We start from the raw sequence: 17,993 nt of genomic DNA, 5'->3' as shown, positions 1-17,993 counted from the left end.
CCACTGAGCCTTCTTTTGTAATAGCGTACATGATGTTTTCTGTCTTAAAGCCCTAACCTTCCCTTTGTTCTCAGAGCATACTTCATTCCACTCGCTCCTGGGCACATGTGTCTCTGATGGCCATCCTAACTTTAGTCTCAAGTGGAAGTGGCTTTGTTAGATACCCATTCCTTTATTTTGCACAAACATCAGGTTAAAGAGTAACTTCTTATTTTCTCAGTCTTAGATGTCACTGTGGTTGTTGAACCACTAGCCTTTAGGTTTTATCTACAACTTTCCACGAGCCATTCCTAGAAAAAGATACATTGATTTGTTTTGGGGGTTTTGTTTGTTTGTTTTGTTTTGCTATTAAGAACTACAAAGACTGCTGGGTAGTGGGTGGTGCATGCCTTTAATCCCAGCACTTGGGAGGCAGAGGCAGGTGGATTTCTGAGTTCAAGCCAGCCTGGTCTACAGAGTGAGTTCCAGGACAGCCAGGGCTTTACAGAAACACCCTGTCTTGAAAAAACAAACAAACAAACAAACAAAGAACTGCAAAGACAAGAAAATACAAACTCAGTGACCTTGTAATCACAAACCTCCTATATTATCAGAGTGTTTCATAGATGTATAATTTTAAAACATAAAACCAACAAAAACTCCTCATAAAAATGTATAAATTGTATGGTCACTGCTTAGTTCTTGTACTTACTGATTTTTATTTTTCCCCTTTCCTTCCTTTTTCCCCATCTATTCTACCTATTTAACTTCTCTTGTGTCATTTATTAAATGGCTCAGTAGTGACCTTAAGTACCTTAAGGCCTCTGTCAGACAGTAGGTGGCCCACAAAAACAAAGAGTTCATAGTCTTGATAGTGATGAACTAATTAGCTTCACTGACCTAGTGTCTTCTGAAATTTTACTTATTTGTTTGTTTATTTATTTATTTAGGGCATTCTTAAGTGGCTCAGGCTAGCCTGTAACTTCCCATGTAGCCAAGGATGACTGTAAATTTCTGATTCTCCATTTCCCTGAGTGCTGGGATTACAACTGTGCAGATGTATGCCCATACACGTTTCATGTGCTGCTGGCGTTTGAAGCTAGGGATTTGGGTGTACTCTGTGAGCAAGCACTCTGCCTACTGAGCTATAGCCCAAGTCTGCTAGTGTGGCTTTCATTCTCTTCTACTCCTACTAAAACAACATAGTTTTCTAAAACGTGCTTAACAGAACAATTCTATATACTCATTACAATTTAAATTTAGAATTAAGTTCAAAATGAATGTATTTCCTGAAATTGATAATGTTTTGGATATCCAAGATGGCAGCCATCGGTGGTCTGGCTGTGAGTATTTCGTTTTTTGTTTTAATCAAAGAAGCAAAATCCATTAGCATTCAGTTTCTGAGCTTCTTTTCTCTTGCTGGGTGTCTTGTCCCTCTGGAGCAACTGACATAACTGCTAAGTTGCTAATGCTGCCAGCATGTCCTGCCCTTTCTAATTTGCTAGGAGCGGGTTCAGCACTCCTAGGACGGCCATGTAAACTTCTTGACCGGAGGCAGGGGAATCCTAAAGTCTGGTGTGGCTTCACGGACAGTAAGTTTTCCTTTTCGGGCCTGTCGGAGACCGCGAGGGCCGAACGGGAGATCTGAGGAGCCAGAAGAGATCCTCGGTGCTCATCCTCAAGCTCGTCTTGCGAGACTGCTTCGGACACGATGTATGGGATGTCTGTGCTGCGGGAGCGCGTGATCCTTTGAACTTGGCATCTCCATTCTGCCGAGTTCCATGCTTGGTCCATGATTGAACTGTACTCGGCACTCCAGTTGCCAAGACCCCGGACTAGCTTTCTTCCTTCAGAATAGACGAAGCTTCTGGACTTCATTGTTTTGTAGGTGTTAGGGTCTCCCGGGTAGTAGCGCGCGAGTTTGCTCTCCCGCAGAGGGTGGGAAACCGTGCTTTCGACGGTCAGTTGAGTGCTTGCAACACCCGCTGCGTTCAGACTTGGTGCAGCTTCGGTGCTCTTGAAATCTGCCCGCGGATCAAGCTCGCCTGCGGAGATGCCGGGGTCTGATCCAGGTCTCAGCTCTGCACTCAAGGGACCGTCAAGGGCGAGCCGGCTGCGGCCTGGTGTGGCAGGCGGGCTGGGGCCGGGGGTGTGGTGCAGGCTGCTCGGTTGGTCCAGGTGCGACTTTGCGTCTTCTTCCTTCACGCGGAAGGAGCAGGTTTTTTTCCGGAACGCTGTCCCTGGCGAAGTGGAAAGGGCAGGCTCCTCAAACAGCAGCTCCTCGCCATTGAAGTGGTAGCGATACAAGCTGTAGCCATCGGCGCTGTTGATGCTGCTCTGCCGCAGCAGGTAGGTGGCCTCGCATTCTGAGGATGCTCGAGATCGCGCCTGGATCAGATCAGACCGGTCGATGCCTGCCAGATTCTCTAGAGCGCTCACCATCCTGCCAGATAGCTCCTCCAGCTGAGAGAGCCGAAGGTCAACAGTCTGAAGAGACGTTTTCATGAAATTTTCTCTTTCATTGATTTCCTCCAATCTCATCGACATATTTTCAACTCTGGTAAATACAAAGGGATAGGTTTATTAAGTTGAGATTAATTCAGTATTGAAGGCAGTAGAGATAATGTTGTTGGATGAACCCCTGGGCCTTGATAACCAGCCTTGCTGAGCCTGTTTGCGCCTGTTGCCTACCCTCAATACAAGCCCTCACTTAAATTACGAGATTAGAAAATATTCATTAACATACAGTGTTTGGCGAATGCTAGACATTCTGTTTGAGCAGTGGGTGCTCACTAATATGTCTTCACTCGCTGCTGGTTTAGGGATATTTAAATCCCATCACCGCCCTATGAGGTAAACACTATTACTGCCATCCCCATTTTACAGAAGGGAAGTTAAGCAACGGAACTCGTCCGAGGTCACAGCTAATAAGACCAGGAGATACACACACACACACACACACACACATACAGTATACACACATACCACACACACATACAGTATGCACACATACCACACACACATACAGTATGCACACATACCACACACACATACATATACAGTATACACACATATGTATGTATGTGTGTATATATAAATGTGTGTGTGTGTGTGTGTGTGTGTGTGTGTGTGTGTGTGTGAGAGAGAGAGAGAGAGAGAGAGAGAGAGAGAGAGAGATTTGAACACTCAACGTTTGCTTCAGCCATAGCTTCTCAGCCTTAGTAACCAATAAGATACTGTGATGATCGTTTGATGGTCAACTGCATTGGATTAAGGAACCTTCCAAGCATCCAGGACCTAATTGGGTACACCATTAGAAGTGCCCAAGTGCCCGTTAGGGCATTTCCACAGAGGATGAATTGAGGGGGAGATTCGCTGTGTGCAGAACCTTCTCATAGGCTGGGATTTCCACTTTTACAAAAAGGAAGGAGCAAGCCCCTGCAGCAGTGTGCCCACGAGTCATGCTGGCACCAGCCTTTCCCTGCTTCCTGACCCGCCAGGAGAGAGCAAGCTCCCACCCACCTCAACACCACAAACCAGCTGCCATGCCATCCAGTTGTGAAGGACTGTACCCCCAAACTGTGAGCCAAAATAAAACCCTCCTCTTTTAAGTTGCTTCTATAAATACAATACAGCCTCAGTATTTATCAGAAACTGGTAAATGCTTCAGATCATCTATAGATGACTTATAATGCCTAAATGTAATTGCAATACTATGTAAAAATTTTGTTCCATTGTATTGTTTAGGAAATAATGACAAGAGAAAAGTCTCCACATGTTCAGAATAGAAGGAATTTCAAAAATACTTCAAGATTTATTACATTTATTCATTTTTATTTGAAGTGTGTGTGTCTATCTGTGTATGTGTGTATGTGCGTGCGTGTGTGTGTGTGTGTGTGTGTGTGTGTGTGTGTGTGTGTTGTGTACACACCATCCAGTGCCTATGCCATGGAGTAGGCGAGCGTGAATGCTCAACAGTGCACATGTGAAGTCAAAGGAGCACTTGCAGAACTGGTTCTTCTACCACCTGGGGAGCAGATAGCAGACTCAGATGGTTGAGCCTGGCAGCAAGCACCTTTACCGATTGATTGAGCAACTGCACCTGCCTTTAAAATATATGTTTCAGTCTGAGGTTATTGCATCCATAGATGCAGAACCCACAGATTTGGAAGGCAAAGAGTACGAGTAGTTTCTTTTGAAAGTTTCGACTATGGCTACCAACAATAAATGGGTCATAACAAGATGAATAAAGTAAATAAATAAAATTTTACAGGAAGCTCAAGGGGCTCAAAAGATAAATGTTAATAGTTAAGTGCAGATTATCATGTGGCTTATTTGAAGACGGATGTATCAGTAAATTATACATGCAAGATTATTACTTATATTTAATATATTCTTAGTAAGGTTACACAAAAAAAGATCATGTGGCAAACTATAAATATCTGGTGTTATATAATTAAAAAAACAATCTCCTAGACCATCAAGCAACAGCTTATGAAACTAATGCTGCTTGGATTGAAACCTGATAGAATAAACCTTGTTTTATATTTCAATGTGTACAGTGTGGATAGACTCGTGACATACATCTCTAGGAGGCAGTGAAGTATGCCCAGGATTTTGGACTGCCTTCCAAACATTGACTTTCTTCCAGGGGTGAGTTGGAAGTCCTGGCTCCAGGGTGCTGCAGTGGCTTGTCCAGGCTGGTTCCTCCCTATATGGTGGCAAATACCTTGATGTGATGCCACCATGCTTTGATTTCTGTCCCAAGTTTCTTAAGAGAATATGTGTGGTTTCTATAATAACTTGGCTTGCAGTGCAGTCTGTTTCCAGAAGTTCTTTGTTGTCCTTGCTACATATCTTAGGAAACTCCTCTGTGTCTCCCTGACTTTCACACACCCACACTATGAGAATCTGATCTTCCTTTTTCTTCTTTCCTTTTTTCTTTTTTATCATCTGGGTGATACATGGGGCTCTCCTTGTACCACTTCTGTCCACACTGGACATCTGGAGTGTCACACGTAACTTGTCATTGCACTAGCAACCCTTGCTTGGCATTTGCCTAGCGTTGGATTGGTCAGTGCTGGTCTCCTACGGCCCACATTGACAGCTGCAGTCTGCTGCGTGGCAGAGTCCTGGCTTCTATTCTTAACTCTTTCCTTGGAGAGAGAGCTATTTATGTGCCCCTTGATTAGCCAAATCATTTGATCAGAAGGATGTGGCTTCCTGGAAACTTGCATCAGGCAGAACCTAATTCAGTGTGGATGAGAAGACATGGCTGCCGTATGGTAACGTCTTTCCCTACCAGCGGATTCTCTCAGCTCCTGCCCTTCAGGGATGTGCAGATGAATCTCGCTGTAAACTTTCCATTACTTCTGAAGGATATTTGGAATTCACTGTTAAATATACTCCTTGCTCTCCTCAGTCTACCATGTCAAACCACAATTCCTCTGTGACAAGTCAAATGTGAAATCCTTCAACAAACATCACAGTAAGAGATAGTGCAGCTGTGCACACAGTTACATAGAAATAAACTGGAAAAAGCAGAGATAAGCATCTTTCTTCTGTCATCTTCTATACTCACCTGCCCCTCCATATTAGATAATAAAGAGTACGGCTCGGCAGCTACTCATAGTGCACAGAGAACCCTCAAAGCCATTTGTTCTCTGTTCCCCTTGTGCTGCTTGCTTCCCTAGCCCACCACCCCACCACCCTGAATCTGGTCCAGCCTCTAGGAGGGTTCCCATTTTGGCCTCTCACACCTTCTCAAAGGCTACTCTTTCCTGAAGCTGAGGAAGAGATACTTTGTCAAACAACAGAGCCCAGAAGAAGCAGTCAGATGCTGTTAGACCCCCAAAACTGCGGCCACTTAGAGAAAGCAAAGTTTTAGTCACTCTGCCAGATGGAAGGAGGTTGGCCTGAGGTGGGGTTCTTTTTGTCTTTTACCTTTTTACCCCCATGCCGAGATTTTATAGTCTATATGCAAAAAGAAGGGAAAGTGGGCAGAGTTCATTTCCTTTTGAAATGATTAATGATAGTAACAAATTATGAATGTCTTAGTTACTTTGCTATTGCTGTGATAAAATATCATGACCAAGGCATTTTTTTTTTTGTTTTGTTTTGTTTTTCCAGACAACCTGGGTGTCCTGGTCCCAGAACAGACCAGGCTGGCCTCTAACTCAGAAATCCGCCTGCCTCTGCCTCCCAAGTGCTAGGATTAAAGGCGTGCGCCACCACTGCCCAGCGGCATTTCTTTATGAAAGAAATTGTGTCATTTGCCTTTTAGTTTTGGAACACATCTACAAGCTAGGGACCAAGTATTCAAATAAATGAATCTATGGGGGCTATTCTTATTCAAAGCACACATTTCACTCCCTGAGCCCATAGGCTTATGGATATACATAATGCAAAATAAATTTAGTTCAACTTTAAAAGTCTTCATACTCTTTCACAGTCTCAACACAGTTTCAAAGTCCAAAGTCTCTCTCTCTCTCTCTCTCTCTCTCTCTCTCTCTCTCTTTTTTTTTTTTTTTTTTTTTGATTTTTCAAGACAGGGTTTCTCTGTAGCCCTGGCTGTCAAGACTGAAGACAATATTAATTGTAGCTCTGAAGTGGAAACGTGCACACTCTTTGGAAAGTCAGTTGGATGATGTTTTGCTGGGGTAATCAGGTAAAGGAACATTTAGCTGAAGTGGTCACAGATAAAAGGCTAAGGCTGACTTGAGAAGGAATGTTTAGCTGAGGCAGACACAGGTGAAAGCATGTTCTGATAAAGCAAGCATGTGAAAGGACACGTGATGAAGGATTCTTTGCTAATGACTCACATGTATTGGTCCGCCTTACATTGTGTAGTTGAGCTGCATTTGTTGGGACTCCATAGAGAGAAACACACCAAAAAACTTCTGGTGGTGTGCTGCAGTTTCTTGCCACTTCTGTGGACTCCGGCTGATTGGCAGAGTGATGTCAGCTGAGACTGATGCACATGCTGAGGCAAGACAGGTGCTGAGGCAGCACCCATGGAGGACATGTTATATTTGGAGGGTAAAAATAGGACTCGACAAACAGTGACAGGGGCTGAGCTGGGCTTGCTTATAGAGCTAGCTGTGCAATGCTTGTGGGTCTTTAGCCTTCACTGATCTTCCTTCGCTTTCCAGAGAGGCACAGCGAAGAACTTCTGGCATTCCTCCTGGTCCCTCCTGCTGACTTGTGCCTAGTCTGAGGCCTGGGTTGTCTCTCCTAGCTGCTGTTTACCCGATTCTACCAAAATGGATGGCTGGTGTATCTGTAAAGTGTTTACGAGTGCATTGAGCTGCTGCTGCTATGATTTCCAGACAACATAGATAGGAGTTGCTCCAAAGAACTTTTCTAAGCATGTCTACTTCTCCCTTATCCTTTCTTTCCCACTACCTCTGGTGGGTGGTGGGCTAAAAGGGAGGTTAAAGCATTTAAGAACCATCATTAAAAATAAGGTTTAAAAATTTAAAGTTATATAGCCCCCTATAAAATCAAAAAGCAAATTATACACTCTAACATAAAATAGCTCAGATATACAGTACCATTCCAAAACGGGGGTGGGGGAGGGCTGGGAGGAGGGAGTGGAGGGATTAGTGAGGAAATACTGGACCAGAGCAAGACCAAAATCCAGGAGGGCAAACTTCAACTCCTGTTGTTCCACGTCTGATGTAGCAACCTGTCTGATGTCCAAGGATTTAGATGTCCTCCACCCCTCCAGCTTTGTGTCTGTAGCATACTTCTCTCTCTTGGGCTGGCTCCACTCTCTGTTTACAGCTCTCCTCGGCAGGTCTTCCATGGCCCTACCTTCTCCAACATCCTTGTGTTTCTAACACAATCCAGGCTTCACTTTCACAATGCCATGTAACGGCCTCTTAGGACCTCCGTGCAGATTCCCCTGATACACACCTGGACTCAAGGGATCACCTTAACCCCAGATAGAAGATCCACAACCTCTTTATCCATGTATCCTCCATAATTCTAAAGCTGGAACCACATGGACAACACTTCCAAGTTTGACTACCAAGTTGGGGTGAATCAAGGTACCCCTGTACAGTATTTGTAGCAGCTTTGCTTTGTTATTGCTTTTTATGATCCGAAAACTCATTAAGCCATGTCTTTTCACGAGTTGGAAGCTTAGCTGTGTGGGGTCTTACCCTGAGGGCACCCTTTTCTTTATTCCATTTCTGATCATACCTCTTTTTAATTTTCTCATTATTTTTAGCATAGGCCTTAGCTACAACATTAAATTTATTGGTGCTCCTCCTCCTCCTCTTCTTTGTTTACTGTACATTTTGTATTTCTGTTTCACTTGTCATTTTTCAGGATAGATATGCATAGGAGTAATTACTACCAGGTCTACACAGAGAAACCCTATCTTAGGAAATAAAAATGAACAAAACAAAACAAAAAGAATGATTGATTACTAATAACAGGATGTCAGTCAATATTAATCTTGAATCTCTTCTGCCAAGGATATTAGTCTGTTACTTTTCAGTTTAGACTCAGGCAAATTCTTAGGACAAAGGCAGAAAGCAGCCACATTCATTGCTGAAATATCACGAGAATGGTCTCTAGTCCCACTGCTGACACTGTGGGACTTTTGTTCCTCAACGATCCACTATTTTGTCTAATATTTAAAAACATATGGTCTATTCTTATATCTCAATCTCATAAATAAAAGACTAAATGCAATGTGTTATCTGTGGGGTTTTGTTGTCTGTTTTTGTTATTTTGAGACAGAGTCTTGTACTGTAGATCAGAAAGCCCTCAATCTTCCTACCCAGTCTCACAAATGCCACCACACCTAGCTACCTCCAAATTTTTCTTTTACTCCAATCCAAAAGATAACACAGATATACAATTATAGTTCTCTTTGCTTAAAAATAATGGCAGCTTCCACATAGGATAAACTTATTTTACTGGATAAAGGGCTTTGCTAAGGGGCTCCTGGAACTCCGTTGATCATCTATTCCTTGATGTGGACAATGGACCCTTTCCACAGTGTGGAGAGTGCAGCACCAATACTCAGAAGGTCTGACCTCCCCTCTAGTGATTTCTGCTTCATCCAGCTTGTCCTATTCTTCATACCCAAATGTGTTAAGAAGCAAAGTTGCTTCTCCACATACATACCACCATCATCAAAATGGACAATAATTCCCTGAGAACCTGAAGACTCCAAACATCTATGTTTTTGACCCCAGCTTTAAAAAACAAACTATCCTAGAATGGCATCAGCTCCACTGTGTGCTGAAGAACCAGATGAGTGACAGCTGTGTGCATGAAACCTGGGGCCTCGAGGACTTCATGAAAAAGCACACATTAGCTGCCTCCAGATGTGAGTTATGCAGGCTGGTTCGACTGTGCTGCTTCCTGAATAGCTTTTACACTTTTCAAATATGTATTTTATAAAATGTGCCAGAACCCATTCAAATATTTCTAATTATTTGATCATGCTACACACAATTGATTTGCTAGGGTGATGGTACCCCAAGCTCAAGGGCAAACCTCCTTGATTGGCAAGCAGGCCGTTCATGATGCACTGTGCTCTTGAGTGGCCCTGACGTTGATTCCCTATGAGCTCCTGGTCTCTGTAACTATTACATTTGGACTCACTTGAGGATCACAGGAAGCAGCTCTGGGCTCTGCACCACACACCACAGTGGCATTTATTCACAGCATAGGTCACTTTCAGAACACTTCTGCAAAGGGTCTGTTCTCCTAATTGCCAAACACAGGATTTTTCAACTGGCAGGGCAACAGAAAATCCCTGAGGGCTAGCCTTCTCCTTGTTTTATATGAGAGAAAATTACACACAAATTAAATCTGCAAGTTTTCAGGGCCCACAGGTGCCATTCGCTTGTTTTTGAGGAGAATTGTTTAATTCTGTTTAATTCCCAACATCATTTGTTTCACCTCTCCTCTCTCTAAAGACATCGAGGAGGTCAGAAACTAATTTGCTTAGTCAGTTTAGACTTTAATTAATGATTGTAGTTTCCTGTACCCCTTCAGATTTCTCTGTCCCACTCAGAGGTTAATATAGACTGACTTGGGTTTCTCTGTTAAAGGGGTATACCCTAAATGGCAATGTCATTCCCAGGGTTTCAGATTAACAGGTGACATTGACATATGTACACACTCTTTTTGTTTGTTTTGTTTCATTTTTTTTAAAGGAAAAAAATCTCAAGGCTACTTCTGAGTAGCCCAATACCAGCTTTTGGAGTTCTGTTAGAACTGAGGATAGAGTGACCACCCCCAACTTCCCTTTATCATGCACCTGCCAACAAGAGTACCCTATGAGACAACCATAGAAGTGACTGTAGCACTGTGGTGTTGAAAGACTCACTTGAAACTGCCTATGTGCAGGTACCCCATGAACTGCAGATGCTGTGCAGGAGTCAAAGAATATGACTGTGTGGAATTAGGTGTCATTGCCAACCTCCTTCACGTATCCATGACTCTACACTGATTACTAAATGGGCACTTTGTTTTTAGTGTAATATCTGTAAACCTTGAACTTGAACAAAACCTTATAATAGATTTAGCAACAGGAACTTCTGGGCAATCTGTGGAACTTCAGTTGTAATTTCCATGGAATTCCCTGTGCATAGTACAAGTCTGTTGGGTTTTGCATGGGCTCTCATCTGTTAATCTTAAGTTTTGCCTTTATCTTTGCATGATGAAACTCTGTCTTTTTTGAAGGACAGAACCTAGGCATGCAGAGCTCTTCTCTGAGCCAGTTATTAAAATGCATTTGGGAGGGGCAGCCACTTTTTCACATGGAACAGTCACAGTTTACCTGCAAGGTACCTCCTAAATTATACAGAACATTTCTGTAATGACAGAGTAAAATATTCACATCAAAACACAATCTTGGAGGAGTTAGGTCCAGTTCGTTCTTGTATAAACCCATGTTTCAAGATCTCACGGGATTCCACACTTGAGTTCTAAGACTGCTTCTACTCTATAATTTTATTCCAGATCCATAGATCATAAAGTTGTCTAATCCGCTCTAAATTTTACATCTGGTTGTTTTAATTTCCAGTTACTTCCTTTCATAGGGCTGTCTTTAAAGTTAGTAATTACAGGAAGAACACCCAGGGGAGCACCTTGTCCTGACTTGTAGAGACTTTATACATGAAAGGCTGAATGAAGACTAATAGTGACAGAATAAAGCTCAAACCTTAAATCTCTCGTCTTTGTCCTTCTGTGTCGTCCATGATACACTGAGTGCCTCGTGGCTAAAGGAGTATTAGGCTCTCTGGGATGCTAGCTGCATTCCTCACTTATATGCTACCACTGGCTGTTTCTGAGATCTCCCAGGTTCCTAGAATTCTAGGCATCTGAATCGCTAGCTCTCCTGGCACTTTCTGTGTGGGCCAGACCCAGTGGTCTGCTGCTGAGTGGAGTCAATTTGCATCCTGGCTTCTCCCATTTACTTTCCTAGTGCCTCACCCTTCATCTATCATAACCAGGGCTGCAGAGCTTGGTGAAGGTAAATAGTGCCAGAAGGCAAGCAAGTGTGTTTGTGCTGCCAGTGGTGATATTATCATCGTGACGGCAGGCATCCCTGCTGTTGGTTCTGGGGAGCAGAGCGCCTCTTCCCCCTCCAAGCAATATGCATCCTTTCGGTTAGGCTATAGAGTGTGTGCTGACTAGTTTTATGTCAGCTTGACACAGCTAGAGTCATCTGAAAGGAGGGATCCTCAGTGAAGAAAATGCCTCCATGAGATCCAGATGTAGGGCATTTTCTACATCAGTGATTGATGGGGGAGGACCCAGACTGTTATGAGTGATACCATCCCTGGGCTGCTGGTTTCTATAAGAAAGCAGACTGAGCAAGCCATGGGGAGCAGGCCAGTAAGCAGCATCCCTTCATGGCCTCTGCATTAGCTCCTGCCTCCAGGTTCCAGCCCTATTTGAGTTCCTGTCTGGACTTCCTTCACAATGAACAGCTATATGGACATGTAAGCCAAATAAACCCTTTCCTCTTTAACTTGCTTTGGTCATGGTGTTTGTTTTGTCACAGCAATCAAAACCCAAACTGTTGTCACTGATGAAGGCCATGGGAGCTCCACCGTCATGGCCCAGTACAATGCCACGCTCTCCCGCTTTGGCTACGTCTTAACTATTCTGGCAAACAATCCCATGGCCACAACCATTTTGTGTATATTTTTTTTCCTGAAAGTAAACACGTGCCACTAGAATCACCCCTACTGGATTCATGGCCACTGTAGCACTCATGTGGGTGGCTGTGCTTGGCCCTGATTCTTGATTTTTTTTTTCCTTCTATGTTCCCAGTCTTCTCATTAATGTAATGCTCCTGCCTTTCTCATGGCCTTTATTTCTTCTGCAGGAGGAATGGCTTTCTGGTTGGAGGTTGGAATCCAGGCCACCCACACAGTTTTCCTTCTTTCTTTGAGAGTCAGATACCTGCAAGGAAAGTGGTTTTCTATTGTCTTGTCCTATAAATGCTTGGTGGAACTGCTGATGGTGCCCGTGAGCAGGTGCTGTAGGCAATGACTGCTGCCTGTGACTGAGCTGGCATGCCCAAGCCTGGGAGCATATTTGGCAAGCTCTGAGCCACATCATCCAGTACAACTCTATTGCTAATGAAGTTGATATTTTTATCTGTTTGCCTACTGTCTGCGTCTCTCTCTGAATTGGCTCTGCGTTGGTTAGTTTATGTCGACTTGACAAAAGCTATAATCACGTTGGAAGAGGCTCTCTCAACTAAGAAAATGTCTCATGTGACTTATAAGATTTGCGTGTAGGAAGTTTGTAGTTCGCTTTCTCAATTGATGATGAATGTGGGTGGGTCCACTTCACTGTGGGCAGTACCACCCCTAAGTTGTCATGGATGGTATGAAAAAGCTGGGTGAGCAAGCCAATAAACACTGTTCCTCAGTGGCTTTTGTTTCAGTTCCTGCTTTCAGATTCCTTCCTTGAGTTCCTGCTTTGGCTTTGGCTTTCATTAAGGGATTGTGACCCAAGATATGTAAGCCAAATGGTTCCTCCCAACTGCTTTTTGTCATGGTATTTTATCACAGCAATAGAAACTGTAACTAAAACAGGCTCTCAAAGGCAGTCAAGGAGTAAGAATGTCATTCAATGAGCCCATAAAGCTCCTGCATTTAATCCATTTCCTTTTCTGTTCAAACAGCCTTGATTCCCATTAGTTTACATGATGAAAGCAATCAGCCAAATGTTTTCCTCACCACTATGTGCTTCGTCTATTTATGCTCTCTACATTTTTCTTTCTTTTTTCTTTTTTTTTTACATCTTTCTTTCTAAGATTAACCTCTCAATTCTTTGTCTAGTTATCATCATGTCTCCTTCTTGTTGAGGCCTCTATTCCCAGTGCCTTCTCTAACTAATCACATGGCAAGAGGATGTCAAATCTCAAAGCCATGGATTGTGGATTTCCCATCAGGCCTATTGGAGGACTTAGCCCAGATCAATGAATCTGACAAAAGCCCAGCTGACCAGAATCTATGGATATAAGTTTGGCTAGCTCTCTAGGTACAGAACCAATTGCATTCAAAATTTGTAACTTGCAAATTCTAGGCCACATAATAAAACTTATGTAAGTGCTCCACTTGAAGGCTGAGGCAGGAAGATATTCAATTTGAGGTCTGACTGGGCTACACAGCAAGACAAACAAAACAAAGTAATATAAATGGCAGCAGAGCAAATTTTTAAGGGGAAAGAAGAAATATATCACATATTCTAAAACTGAAACTAATATATTTATTTTAATTAAACATTAAGTTTGGAGCTAGACTTCCTTGAAGCCACGTGGAAAGGGTAAACACTCTTGATAACATAATTTTTGCTTTTTGAAAAACAGAAGTTAAATCTTTGATAAAGTTTTTTTTTCAGAAAATACTCTTTTCAGCCCAGTTGGCCCTGTGGACCCATTGCAGAGAGGCAGGACATGAAGAGACCAGAGTGTCCAATACTAGATTTGCAGAAGGCTTAGGGAGATGTTGAACAGCAACTGCCAACCATACTCATTGCCAACTGGTCATCAGGTGGGAAGTGATGGCCTCATTTTCAATTCACCTAGATTCGAATCAACTAGGAGACACAGCCCTGTGTGTATATGAGGGTGTTTGTAGAGAGGGTTAGCTGAGCCAGGAAGATCTACCCTCAAGGTGGGTGGCATCATCTATGAGCTGAGGTCTCAGACAGAGTAGTGGAAAAAAGGAAATGAGTTCCTCACTGAGGGTGCAGGGGGATGGGCAGCTTCATGCTCGTGCCACCATGCCTCCTCACCACAGCAAGCATCCAATTATCAGCCTAAATAAACCCATCTATCTGAAAGCTGCTTTTATCAGGGATTTTTATCACAGCAGCAAGGAACTTAACGAACGCACATGAGATGAAACGTTCAAGTAGACAAGTTCTGACTTGGTCCTGCTGATGGACATTATTAAAGTCTCGTGTTCCCAAGTCTTGGTTGTCTACTGTCACTGTTTATGGAAAGAGACAATGCTTACTAACATTACCCCATGTTTTGGTGTTGCTGATCTCGAGCATTCCTCCTCACTATCTTCCCTTCCCCTCCATTTTCCTCCTCCCTGCCTCTTCTTCCTCCTATTTCCCTTCCTGTTCTTTTGATATATATTTCAGGCTGCTCCGGAACTCACTACAAACTTCAGAATGACTTTGAACTACTGATCCTTCTGCTTTAGTTGCCAAGTGCTGGGATTAGAGGAATGTGCCACTATGCCCAGTCGATACCAAATGTTCTGGGAGCTGTGCATTGTGTGGTCCTTTGCTTTTCCCATTTTTAATAATAACCTTCAAGTCTTCAGGAATCCCAAACCTTAGCTCAGATACGCAAGCCTGACAGACAACCTCTTAACATGGCTGGGAAGAATCAGAACCTGCTATTAAAGTTTTAGACTCTTTAATAGCTTCTTTCTTACAGGACCAACTGCATCCGAATGTATACTTCTGGAACTGCATTATGTCCTGTATATTTTGAAGTATCAGAAGACATAAAATGAGTAAAGAGAAGGACCTATAACTAGATTCATGCACAAGTCTGTAAAAGTTAAAAACAAACAAACAAAACCCAAACCTCTAGCATAGAAAGTTCTGGGGATCAGAGTCTGCCATTATAAGTTTGGTTAGTTAAAACCATAAACATTTGAGCCAGGAGGGAGCAAAGCTGAGTCTCATCACCTGCCTCAAAGGAACTGATTGCGAAAGGATTAGAGATTTGTAGTCAAGTCAGAAGAGATAAACATTCATTCATTCACTCATTCACAAAACTCTGTTCATACTTTGTGGAATTATCTTGGTGGGCAAAATCCAGATGTGCTGGCTGCATCTTAGGGTTCAATGGCCTTGACCCAGTGAAGTGTGTTTTGTGGTCAGGAAACTTTTTCATATGGTATTGGCATTTGAGCAGAAATTCAAAGGATGAGATGGGAAGGTGGGTGTAGATAGACCAGATAGAGGGACAGGCATGGGCAGAGCCCCTGTGACATAAAGAAAAAGGTGCGTTGAGGAAGCCAAAGAAGTGTAAGGTAAGGAACATGGAATCATGGTGACATTCAGTTTCTGCCTTGTCCAAGCAGTTTAACGATGGTGCCATTTATGGAACCTGGAGCCCCAGAGACATTGTCTGTATTTGAGAGACCTATGAGAAACAGCGTGCAAGTTGGTGGTGCGTTGGGTTGAACCCTCTGCTTCAACTCAGGGCTAGGTTATCTAAGACTGAGTCATACTGTAAGTCTGCTTTTGGAGGGACTAAATGCTGAGTGTTACAAAATATTGACATTTGATAACAAAAATTAGTGTTAGAACTTAATGTTCATTTCCCAGCATTAGGAGGAAGCCATGAGTTGAGTTCCCATGCTGACATGTTCAGCAGACCCTGGGTGGAGGGACATACCTAATGTGCAAAGCTCCGTGTGAGCACATCAGGGGAAAAGCACCCAGTCTCCCTGATTTGTGTTGCAAAGGTACTTGGGCAACAGAGGCACGAGAGAAGGTCTGACGCATGCCTCACCAGACCAGGCCGCAATCCACACCTGATGGCTGACACAGATAGCACTGAGAGAAAGAGCAGTCAGTTATCAAACAGCAAATGTGGTCCAGAAATTAACTGACCGAGTAAATTAAAGAGGTGGAAGAATTAGCGGAAATTTCCAAATACATGAATGTCTGTTTTGAAAGTAACCACAAGTGCCCCCAAGTTAGGTACAGACTAGAAGCATCCTTTCCCTTCCTCCATATTCCTTGCTCCTCTGGTGGTCTGGTTACTGGAAAGACAGCTCCTCCTCTCGCCTAGAGCATTCACCTGTGAGTCAGCCTTGGCAAAGAGCAGCAAAAGGAAGTTGAGGGGCAGGAATGTGTTCCCTTCTCCTGTGGGGGCCTCAGCCAAGAAAACAGGAAGCAGTGTGTTTGTATTGCCCTGCTCTTTCTTACCTATTACGTCTCTACAGAGCCCCAAGAGAAAAATGCAATTTGGTAGTGCACTGATAACTACATTCATGAATCATTGGTCCAAGAATGATAAAAATCCAAACAATGCTAGGGGAAGGGAGATGGAAGAGAACAAAACCAAACACAACCTCCATTGTGAAGGACTGACAATTACAATTAAGTTAATGTCTAACTTCTCAATGGAAATTTTTCACTACATATGAAGAAATAATTCATATGTTTTAGAAGCTTAGCAACTACTGTAAAACCATCAATGGAGTATTTCAAAGTCCCATTAAAAATGTCCTTTATTAAGGCTAAATGTTGGTGCAGGAGACCTTTGGGTTAAACTGTCTGGACTCAATTGAATTGCAAAGTGACCGGGCCTAGGAGGGGTCAGGGACTGGATGTCAGAGGCATATCTAGTTATGTGGACTGGAGTAGAATCAACAGCCTCACATGCTCTGTGGGGGGGGGGGGGGGGAGGTGGAGATGTATCTGGGAGTTCAGTAGCAATTATTGGGCTCTTGTTGGTCAAATTTAGCTGAGGAACCCATTTCAAATCCTATCATGTTTGTGCTTCTCAGTATCAGAAAACTAATTCTAAGTGGTCACATATGTAAGGATGAGCCAGAACCCACCTCCCCCTGCCCCGAATGTCTCCTGCATCTGTTTCTACCCATACTGTTAGTTAAACACTCACGAACAACATACTAGCAGGATCTGGAAAAGCTTACAGTGCTTTTTCCTAAGCAATAAAGGGTCACAACAATGTTGATTTCAAAAAAATATAGATAGAAAGACTTCATTGTCCCTGCCTACCTTTTCTTTGTTGGCTATTTATTCCCAGTGTGGGGTACAGAAATAGATCAGACTGGTACACTACTAGCTTTCTGTTCCTCTTTGACCTTCCTTCAATAATTTATATGTCCATCCATCTGTCCACCCACCCATCCACCCATCCACCCATCCACCCATCCACCCATCTACCCATCCACCCACCCATCCATCCATCCATCCATCCATCCATCCATCCATCCATCCATCCATCCATCATGGTTAAGCAGTATCACGCTGATTTCTCTGTCTACAGAACAGGTCCTGCCCAATTCAGAGAATTATGGGAAGGACACACCTCCTTGCTCCAGCCCTTCCAGATCTCATTCTCATGCCATTCCAGAGGTGGGAGTCTTTTGTTGTTGTTGTTGTTGTTCTGGTTGTCATGGAGCAGCAGCAAGGAACTATGCATACATGCAGGGTGAGGAGCTCAGTCCCCAGTGGGCCACTTGGCTTGCCAAAGGCAATATCACACTAGAAGTCAGAGAATGATGGCTTCCTGTAGCTGACATAGGATTTGAGGTAAATGTCCCACTTAAGGAAGTATGTTTTTTTTTCCTGCCTATTTGAAACAAATGTTATTTTTCACTTTTATGTACAATTTGCGTCACTATGGCAGAAGTGGGGGAAGTGAGTCTTTAAAACACAGTTTGAATAGGCAGGAGAACTCTGCGCAACTACGTGTGATCTTAGCCCAAAACCCAAGAAGTGATTCAAAATGAATTTCA

The 17,993-nt window shown here is 43.2% G+C and overlaps 1 protein-coding gene across 2 annotated transcripts in view; it reads right to left on the bottom strand.

The window, feature by feature from the left end:
• Positions 1-561: 561 nt before the first annotated feature.
• Positions 562-17,993, bottom strand: part of Trpm1 (transient receptor potential cation channel subfamily M member 1) — a 116,884-nt gene continuing 99,452 nt past the window's right edge. Inside the window, exon 27 of one of the 2 annotated variants that reach the window (XM_031386866.1) lies at positions 562-2,536. In XM_031386866.1, coding sequence (XP_031242726.1) covers positions 1,366-2,536 — 1,171 coding nt within the window. In that variant the 3' untranslated portion in view covers positions 562-1,365. The remainder of the gene's footprint in view (positions 2,537-17,993) is intronic. The other variant, XM_031386867.1, reaches the window with a different exon arrangement.

Source organism: Mastomys coucha, unplaced genomic scaffold, assembly GCF_008632895.1.
Source record: "Mastomys coucha isolate ucsf_1 unplaced genomic scaffold, UCSF_Mcou_1 pScaffold21, whole genome shotgun sequence".
NCBI classification, from domain to species: Eukaryota; Metazoa; Chordata; class Mammalia; order Rodentia; family Muridae; genus Mastomys; species Mastomys coucha.
Note: the sequence above shows the minus strand (reverse complement) of the source record. Positions and strands in the feature narration are given on the sequence as shown.